The sequence below is a fragment of the Labrus bergylta genome, chromosome 4 (genome assembly GCF_963930695.1).
Source record: "Labrus bergylta chromosome 4, fLabBer1.1, whole genome shotgun sequence".
In the NCBI taxonomy this organism is placed as follows: domain Eukaryota; kingdom Metazoa; phylum Chordata; class Actinopteri; order Labriformes; family Labridae; genus Labrus; species Labrus bergylta.
Genome location: NC_089198.1, coordinates 31,743,159 through 31,753,498, shown reverse-complemented (window position 1 = coordinate 31,753,498; position 10,340 = coordinate 31,743,159). Strand labels below are relative to the sequence as shown.

At 39.4% G+C, this 10,340-nt stretch overlaps 1 protein-coding gene across 3 annotated transcripts; it reads left to right on the top strand.

The window, feature by feature from the left end:
• Nucleotides 1-1,042: 1,042 nt before the first annotated feature.
• On the top strand, nt 1,043-9,916 carry lhx8a (LIM homeobox 8a). 3 transcript variants are annotated; one of them, XM_065954374.1, is made up of 8 exons: nt 1,043-1,232; nt 2,884-3,084; nt 4,294-4,415; nt 5,884-6,104; nt 6,823-6,926; nt 7,145-7,240; nt 8,261-8,441; nt 9,129-9,916. In XM_065954374.1, the coding sequence occupies exons 1-8, from the start codon at nt 1,206-1,208 to the stop codon at nt 9,203-9,205; spliced, it is 1,029 nt and encodes a 342-aa protein (XP_065810446.1). In that variant the 5' UTR covers nt 1,043-1,205; the 3' UTR covers nt 9,206-9,916. The 3 variants fall into 3 exon arrangements, with proteins under 3 accessions (XP_065810446.1, XP_020485728.1, XP_020485736.1); XM_020630072.3 differs by lacking the exon at nt 1,043-1,232 and adding an exon at nt 2,358-2,722; XM_020630080.3 differs by lacking the exon at nt 1,043-1,232 and adding an exon at nt 2,360-2,722 and having other exon boundaries at nt 2,884-3,042.
• The last annotated feature ends 424 nt before the right edge of the window (nt 9,917-10,340 follow it).

The following is a 10,340-nucleotide window of genomic DNA, read 5'->3' as shown; positions in this document are numbered from 1 at the left end:
TCATTCAGTCCCTAAACTCGACCTGTGCTGTGTTCATAAAGTCTCTGAAGACGAGGAGGGGAAAGATGAGGAACACAGATAACGTCACAGGGCTGAGTGAAGAGAAATGCTGCTCACAGAAGAACGTCGACTTTTTCAGAAGGTTTGATAAAGAACATAAATACGGTTTTAAAAAGTTCTTTAGTGTTTTTTTTTAATGATGTGGGTGCAGATTAAAGGATTGGCAAGTAAAGGCTTTGTAACTATTCATGCTCCAGGCTGTAATTTACCGTTTAGCATGACAAGAACTTAGTTATTTTCCATGTTGTGTCATCAGTGTTGTGTGAATTTTGCCCCTGTGTGAGGCTCAACAACCTTCAGAATATGAAACTGACACACTGCCTACGCCAACAAGGCCTGGCCCACATGATTAGCCAACCCTGTGCCCACCCCAAAATGATTACCTATGATCAGTTATTTTCTTTCTCAAAGACAGGACTTAAAAAGATCAACTATTCAGCATGTGTTGGAGGCAGTTATTGAGACTTTCTTTACATTTCAAAATTACACTTTTCTTTATTAGTTTGCAAAGGGACTTATTTTTTAAGCAAGAATATTTTAGAAAGGCTACTTTAATGTTATAAGTTAACATAGATATTATGAGTGCAGATAGAAAGGGTAAATAATGCTTCTCATCATCCATGTGTGTGTTTGTTTATTCCTATGTGTAAGTCAGGGCCCCAGTTTGGCCCCCCTGGTCAGGACTGTCTAGCTCCGCCAGTGAGTCTGACTTCAAGTTTTAGATTTGATGACAGGAGAATGTTGCATTTATTATCCATTTCTTACCTGACCTTAAAAAATATATATATTTATTTTTGTTATCTTGAAATCTTGAAAAGGCTCAGATAAAAGTAGAAGGTAACTAAAAAGGCCAAATGAAAACTATCCTCACATCATTACTCCGCAGCAGCGGGCGGGTCAGGGCCTCACAGTGGGCGGTGCGCCGCGCTGCTTTAAATGACAACAGAACAAGTTGTGACTCTCAGACTGGTTTGACTGGTGAGAGAAAAAAGGGTCGAGACTATAAACCGGGTTGAAGCACGCTGAAGAGCGGTGGACTAATAGGGGAGTCAAACATCTGGCTCCCTGTCCTCTCAGCTCCTGTGGAATAAAAACATCTGGCTGCGCGTCGATGTGCCAGAGGAGTCCACAGATGATCCGTGAACATGTTCACCTCCGTGTCCCACAGCGTGGTGAGTGATAACACATCCATACACACAAAGAGCCTATAGGTGTAGGTCTACTGTGCAAAACTCAAATATACTTGATAAGACTGAAGATTAATATCACCATTATTACATTTTAAACAAAAGCGGCGGCATGCTGTAACTTGAATTTAACTTTTAATTTCATAGTTCAGAGATTGTCATGTTGTAAGATTTTTCTCTCAAAGCTTTATTTCAAAATTAATTTCAACACAGCCTGCTTTTTATTTTCATTTGCATCATGTATCCTACATCAAATTAAACATTTAGGCTACTTTTAGACAGGAACATTTTAAGTGATTGTAAAATACGATATAACATATTTATGACCTAGCCTATATGCAGAAGCGATATCCGCTCTAGATAGTTGCAATGATCGATAATATTAAGAGGGGTTAAACTTCCCCCTCGCATATACTATCCATGTAGGCCATTATGACACCTATAAATAACGGGCCTACAGGTACAACATAACACCGAAATAATGCACGCTAATCGATAACATGGCATTTAAAGTCAAAGAGATGTGATATTAATATTGTAAAAATATTATTAAACCTGTTTCGTTTAGAAAAAAAGGGCCTCTCAATACAAAGTTTTATGAATAAAATAAAGTCAAGGTAAATCTTTTATGGCGCTACTTTTATCTGATTTGTGTTCCCACTTAATTAGAGGTCAATCCATAACATGCAATATTCTGCACGCTGGCCATGTTTATAATTCATAAGTCATTCATTAGATCATCTATCCGAGGACATCAAATGCTGTTGCTGAATATCAAAAAATAAAATCAAACTATAAACTTTCTCTTTCACCTAAAGTAGGCTAGCACATAATGTGAAGCCTGGGATGGGAGCCCAGTTTCAAGTAGTGATTTTATTTAATATATTTTTAGTTATTAGTTTGATTTGTGTATGTGTACAAAAACATGTGTTACACTAAGATCTACAGTTTTTACAAACTTTTTTTATATATAAAAGTTTAAGCGCCTGTAAATTAGTTAATTAGATCTGAGACGTTGCCATGACTACCGGGACATCAAAGCCAGCATACCGACCTCCCCTCACCTGGTGGCGCCTTAATTGTTCACGTGCGCAGCAAGAAATCAATCAGGAAGAATCACGTTCAGCTGCGGACAGTCTCCATTTTACACCACAGTTTGAAACTTTTTTATTGGCAAAAAAATAACGTTTTAAAATCCACAATTATGTGAATAAAAGTCAGGACAACATCTCAACACGTGATAACAACACGTGAATAAAGTCATTTACAGAGATGCTTGAAGGTTTGTTTGGGGTGAACTTAATGAGTGTGCGGGTTAATCACTGCGGTTGTCATGGAGATACAGTATGAGGGGACTTTAGCTGACTCTGTCGTCTCTCGGCTTAATGGACTTCACTGACAGCATGTCGGAGGGAGAAAGGCGAACGACGGAGGCTGTGTTCACTCAGCTGCAGGGGAATATATTCATCGACTCAGTAGGTGTTTTTAATGACGGAATTACAGCTAGCCTATATAGCCAAAGTTTAATATGTGTTGAGCTCTAAACGACGCACTAACTGATGGGCTAGGCCTATAGCCTTTATAAAAAGTGATTTCAAGCTGTTCTTGTTTTTTCTTTAATTGTTTTCTCTGTCAGGGTTCCTCTGGGCCTGAAGATATTTTCGACGAGGACTGCTACTCTCCGTCCTCCCTGTCCTCCTCCTCCTCCTCCTCGGTCCCCACGGTGGCCTTTCTGCCGGGCAGGACCCTGTGCACGTCCTGCGGCCTGGAGATAGAGGACCGGTACCTCCTCAAGGTCACACTCACTTTAAACTGCGTGCAAACTACAACTCTAAACGTAAATAATATATGTAAATACATGAACAAAGAGAGAAATGTATTGTAGGATATGGTTTGAAAAAAAAAAAAAGAAGTAGTTTATTCAATTTTTTTTCCCTTTTTCTTTATTTTAAATAGACTATTACAGAAATTTAAAAAAGGACATTGCCGAAAGTTTTGTAACCTGTAAGTCCAATGATGTAAGAGTGTGGCTTATACTCTTCGATTTACATAGCCTAATATAATTCTGTTGTGAGAAACAGTATTATTTAAAATGCCTGAAATGAGACAAAGAAGAAGTAAAAGATTATTTCTTTTCATAAAAATTTCCTTTTAATGGTGTTTGATTTGTGTTTGAATTATCCAGTCTTAATTAACTTTATTAGACCATTGTGTTTCGGCTTGTGGCCTTCATCGAGATCACCCAGAAACACGTTGAAAATATAATTTAAATACAGAAATTGAGATAAATGTAAAAAAGGTTAAAAAATAAATTTAATCGATCATATACCCTACGTCCAAATATATATCAGCCAATGAGGCACAATGTGGGCTAGTTAGACCAATGAGCTTTTTCACCTCTTCAAACCTTTCACTCTCCCTGACAGACTGTAAAGTTGTGCCAGAAAAAAAAGACTCTGTTCTTCAGTGACTTATCCACTGCACCCGACTTTGGAAAAGTCAAATCAAGCATTTCATTTGTTGTAGTGATCGTTATTACTGGTCTAAAAATATGATTTATAAATAGCAGACTGTATGAACATCTTGACGCCTCACTCAAAAAAATCTCTTAAAGTCCATTTAACAGTGGTTCAAGTTCAGTCATGTGTGGGTCACACTTTTAATTTGACATCTGGGCTAAATACACATGGTCATATCTGGTTAGCAGCACTAGAGACTGTGCAGACTCTGGGACAGTTTAATTCAGGTGTACCTAAAAGCAATCAAAGTTTAGAATTATTTAATTTACAGTGAAGATGATTGATTCCTGTTACAGTAAGCATTAATGCAGGTTTTACAAGTAAATACATGTTAGAAGTGTTGATAAATCTTATCATCTGTTCTGCGGTCTTCCTGTTTTTCTTTTTTGAAAAATGTTGAAATTGTAACTGATGAAAAATAATGTTCCACTGTGTTCTAATTACATTTCAGTGTTTGATTAAAAGTAGATGTGAACGGATTCTTTTTCTCTCCAAAGTCAAACTGTCGTCTCTTTTCTCGACCTCAGGTGAACGACTTGTGCTGGCACGTGCGCTGCCTCTCATGCAGTGTGTGTAAAACATCTCTGGGGCGACACGTGAGCTGCTATATCAAGGAGAAACAAGTTTTCTGTAAACTCGACTACTTCAGGTTAGTGAGACATACTTTTATCTTTAAAATCGACATGTTTGAAACAGGAAAACACATCTGATGAGATTACAGTCGTCTTTAATGTTATTTGTGTGTTACCTTTTTTTAAGCTAATTTTTTGGGCATTTTATCCTTAATGGGACATGACGGCTGAAGAGAGGGGAAATGTTGGGAGGAGAGAGGGGGGGAAAGACATGAAGCAAGAGGCCGATTAGAACCTGTGAAGGTGACGAGGACTATAGCCTCTTTACAGGGGGTACCTGACATAACTGCTAGGCTAACTGGGGCCCCTGTGTGTTGCCTATTTTCATATAAAAGTAATTATTTCAAGAGGTCAGTGTTTTAGTAAGGGCAAGAAAATGGTGTAAAAAGTTTCTCTCTCTCTACCTGCTACACACCTGATCTTTGACTGCCTCCTACTTCATCTGCTGCACCTGAGAGTAATTTGCACTCAGAAGTTCATCCCAAGCTTTATTTAAAGTAAACCCACCAAAGTTCAATCAAGAGACAAGTGAATTAAGAAAATTATTTATTAAAATGAATAACATGGAAATGTGACTTTGGTGCTTGGACTCTATGGGGCAGTTGATGTGTTTGGAGAATGACAATTCTGAGTGTCGACAGAATAAATCCCCCAATGGAGTCCAGTCCCTGGTGGTGGTGAAGCTGAGAACTTAATGAGACCAGATGAGTGAAGAATTGATGGATGATGATTCTGAAAAGATGGGCGGTGATGGGGAGTTGGAGGGGTGTACAAAACATCAGCATGAAGGAAGAGGAAGAGGCAGAGAAAGAATCATAATTAAAAGAGGAGCAGAACGATGATAGGCTGAAATGAGGGAGGAACACCATGCGATTGGTTAGATGAGTACCGCTGACGAGACAGCTGATTATCAAATGACAGCGGAAACATGAGTGAGCGTGCGAAAAGTGGTGAATCAGAAAGACCCGATCGTGAAGGCAAATATATAGTCTTCCTGACTGAACTTATGCTAGAGCTTCATTTATCAAAGATACAAAAGGAGCCGGAGAGACCCGGCCAAAAAGAACACAAGAAGGGAAGGTGCCGAGCCAACAAAACCCAGTAATCTTGACATGCACGCGGGAAAAATGTTAAAAATGGGGACAAAAGCTTGTCACCACGTCGCTGCCCAGAGTGTGTGTGCCCGGGTCTCTCTTACCTGGCTCCTCTAAATACCCCTCCTCCACTGAGGTACTTAGAGGAGCCAGGTAGGAGTCAGCAGTCCAGATTCTCTGTCCTGCACTTTGTCCTTAACATCTGGATTAGGAAATCTCTGAATCTAAAGACTCACCAGAAAGCCTCAAGTGTTGGGCATGACTTGGGTCAGAGAATCTCCTTTATAGACCGATAACTTGACTAGATTTCATCAGACCATAATAATCTTAACTGGAACATACCCTGTACTCCTCTTCAAACTCGGCCTCTGTGTCTCACATCTGTCCACAGGAGGTATGGGACGCGCTGTGCCCGCTGTGGGCGTAACATCCATTCCAGTGACTGGGTGCGTCGGGCCAGAGGAAGCACCTTCCACCTGGCCTGCTTCTCCTGCACGTCGTGTAAGCGCCAGCTTTCCACTGGGGAGGAATGTGGGCTTCTAGAGAACAGGGTCTTCTGCAGACCCCACTATGAAATCATGATGGAGAGTATCAAACGGGCGAAGGAAAACGGTGAGTAAAAGCATGGGATTGATGATTGGAAAATGGACGGATAACAAAGGTCAGGTTGAATGTAAGGGGAAAAAAAATCAATATTCAAAAATATTGGGCACACTGAGAAATACAGAATAAATAACAAATAAACATGACACGGTTTCTAATGATCAAAGAAGGAAGTTTAAAAATCCAGGTTCTTTTGTGTCAGTCCATGTTCTTTACATTCTGTTATAAATCATCCATTTCTCCCATTTATTGCCAAACAAACTTTCTCGATGATTGGTCTTTTTTTTCAATAGTACAAATCAGATTTTAGTTTCTAGTTTAGTTTCTTTTTGTGTCGGAGTCAGTCTAGTTATTGCTGTCTTATTTGTTGTCAGCAAGATCTTTTGAAATGTAAATAACTGATGGATATTAAAACAAGTCACACATTGTTGCATCATTTATCACAGAATGTTTTTAATAGTTTTATTCACATTTCCCAGAATGAGAATTTGTAGTGGCGTGCTGTTTCACACATGTCAAGTGATTCTTCTTTAGTAATTTCAATATTAAGTTCAAATCTTTGTGCTGCAGCTCTGTCACAAAGGTAATGGATAAAAGCCAGCAGTAGATCAATCAGACTAACTGTATTCTATTAAAGCTGCAGGTTTACATCCATGCATCTCTGATGTTACCAACGCTCTGGCTCTGTCTGACCTATGACCCCTGTGTTGCGTTTCTTTTCTTACAGAGCAACCAGGAGACGAGGAGGAGGTGGAAGACAAAGAAGAGTCCAGCACCACGCCCAGACCCGCCAAGAGGGCCAGGACCAGCTTCACTGTTGACCAGTTACAGGTACTGCAAAACACGGGCTGTGGACTTCCACTCAGAAGTGAGGCTCAAACCTGTGATATTCAACCCTGTCTGTGAGCTCTTCTGCCCTCTAGTGTCAGTGGGAGGAAGTGCTTTGTATTTAAACAGTGCAGTCTGCTCTTGTGAATTATTATACGGGGATTAAACTTCAAATCTGAGAAACGTAACCCTGTCCCCCTCTGTCATCTCGATATATGTAGGTAATGCAAACTCAGTTTGCTAAAGATAACAACCCAGACGCCCAAACTCTCCAGAAACTGGCAGAGAGGACCGGTCTGAGCCGCAGGGTTATTCAGGTGAGTAAGTGTACCTCTGGGAGAGCGCTCTCCCTAAGCCCTTAGAGAAGAAGAAGTTAACTTCTCTGTAGAAAAAATGACTCGATATGTCCAAAAGTGCTCTAAAGATGTCATTGAAGATATTCAGACGATTGAAAAGTGCCCATGAATTTATCGGAGAGAGGTTTTTTATTCATTATATTGGTTGTATATCAAATACATTCAAGTAATTGGTGCATTTGCAAAAGTGTTCAGACTTGCATGAACAGCTGTATTTATAAAAATCGTAAATGTTTACAAAGAAAATCAATACTGTGAGGACACAGAGTTTTTCTCAGTTCACTGATGCATCTCTCACTCGCGTCGTTTCTAAGCTCCTCCCAGAAAGGAGTTCAAATGGACGCCAGGAACAGAAACAAGAACAAATGATAAATCCCTGGTTCCACAGCGTCAGTCTGATTGATGACGAGCTGCACAGCTGATTCACCTGTCATCTGTTTAGTTTAATATCCATTAAGCTGGATGGATACTTTAGTCACAGGCTGTTTATTGAACCTATCGATGCCTGTAAATGTTTAAACAGCTGATTGTTGTTGTTAAATCAATTAATCTTCCTTAAAAATATTCTCATGTACAGATCAGTGTGAGGTGTGATAACTGAGGCTTTTATTGTACTTGATTTGCACAATAATCCACCACAGAGCTGCATGAGTTTATATTCATTTAATTGTTCAATTAAAAAGTCAATGATGTACAAACTGTCGCTTCATGTGATGCCACAGTAATTAAATTAAACGAGCCTATATAAAGTTGTGTGACAATATGTTTCACTCTTATTGCTAGTTATACTTTTATATTTAATGCAGATCAGTGCTGTGAGAATAAACTGTGAAAGTACGTCCACACCAGTCTCCCCTCCACCGTCTCAGCTCTTACAGAAGCCTCCTCTCCTTGATTCCTTCAGTCAGGAGAGAGGACGCGAGGATATGCAAACTCAAGTCGATATTTTATATTAATGACCCGTTTTCTCTCTCCATCCAGGTGTGGTTTCAGAACTGCAGAGCTCGTCAAAAGAAATATATCAGCCCGCATCCCGCCTCCTCAACCATGATGACATCACTAGCTCCTGGTCAGCTGACACCACCTCGGATGGAAGATCTGCAATACACAACCTTTATTTCTCCAGATACACCGCTGCTCACCACCCTGACTTACATGGATGGTAAGAAATGTTTTCACACATCTTCAGATCCACTGCCAGTTCTCATTACCGTGCTTCAAATATTGACGGGTGAGGGTGAGCACTGATGGTGGACGACTTCATGTTCTGTATGTTAGAATCAACAGATTGAGATCAAGGAGAAGAAGCTCCTTAAAAGCTGCTTAAACATTTAGTTAGTCCATCCAATCCATACCAGACTTTAAAATATAACGGGCTCTACAAACAACACAGGTGAAAAGTTACATCCTGTAACTATGGGTAACGCGGATGGTTCATAAAATAAAATAGAAAGTAAAATAAGTACCCCATACAGTGTGTGCCCCATGAGGACAATAACAAATCAGACAAATATTGTTTTTTGTCCCAGGCTTCATTTTTCATCAGCGGAGGTTGCTGCTTGGTTGTACACTACTTCTCACAATGCATTGTGGGATACAATGAGTGGACTAGATGGGGCATATTATGAACACCAGGACAAAATGGCTTATTCACTATATAGTGAGTGATTTTGGACATCATCATTATTGTAAAACAAAAAGGATATGACTGTCTTAACAGAAAGGAGTTTATAAAAACAAAGAAGTTAGTCGTGGAGTAACTGTTACAGAAAGAACTCTTTTTTTTTTTTTTTTTTTGGAATAAATAATCTTTTTGATGTACATTCATGTTTTTATTTTGTCTCCTCAGTTCAGAATCCAGACCCTCTCCTGCTTCAGCCACTCATCTCTCATTCATTGACCCAGCTGCCCGTCAGCCACGCCTGAGCCCCGCCCACCTCATGAAGACATCCAACATGTTGATTTGCTGACGGGAGGAAAAAGAGCAAATCAAAACTCTCCATTGAAAGAAATCAAAGGATTGAATGACTTGAATTCACTTTATTTCTAAGGGAAATCAAAACAACTTGTGTTTGTTTGATGTTTAAGCAATACAAAGAATGTACTCTTTAAGTTACTGAAATAATTTCCTTCAAACGTGTGTATATGAGATGAACCTGAGTTCTTATCTATGTTGTGTTTATTTTGTCTTTAATTTATTTGGAGAATTTAAAAGGAGAAGGCACTTTGTGGAAAATAATGTAAAAGTGAGTGAAGATGTTGTTTTTAGTTTATTTAAAGTTTATGTTTTTGGGGTAACAGAAATGTCGCTCTGGCTTCCTTACAGACACGATCGGATTACGTTTCTTGTGTTAAGTCAAATCAAAATCCACCACAGATCAGACACCAGCGCCCACCACTCTCCACCGCCAGAGGCCAAGTCTGTCCTTCTTAAAACATGCACACGTCTCATTTCCCAGGATGCCTTTCTGTAGAGTATGTGTTTAGGATGGATTAAAAGAAATGTATAAATGAGTTCCTTTTCTGGGAGTGTTGGATGACACTTAGAGCCATGCGTGAACTGCACACTGGGAATAAATGGTCTGTCACATTAGATGATTGAAATACTGGAGATTAAAGTTCATGGCTTCAGCACGATGCATCGCTTCCTGGAGTATTGTTCCTCAAACATGGAGTGAGTTATGAGCGTATGAACAACAAAGACTTCTTTTACTCAAGTGTGGACATTGAGTGTTTAGTGGGACGTTTCTTAAATGCTCATGAAACACTGTTTTCTTGCACAGCTTGCAAACAAAAGTGTTTGTTTACATCTTGGGTGAGAGTTTTCCACTGAATTAGAAAGTAAAATCAAGTTTCAGGATTATCTGATTGGCATTACATCTATACCAATATAACTCGGATAAAGTGGAATAAAATGACATTTCTTGGGACCAAGGTGCTAAGGAGAGAACAAATGAATAAGATGCCAAAGACACAGTTAAAAAAATAAAATAAATTAAGAGACAAATGCTTTAAGAGAACTGCAAGAATTACAACGCGACATAAAACATGTTAAATATTG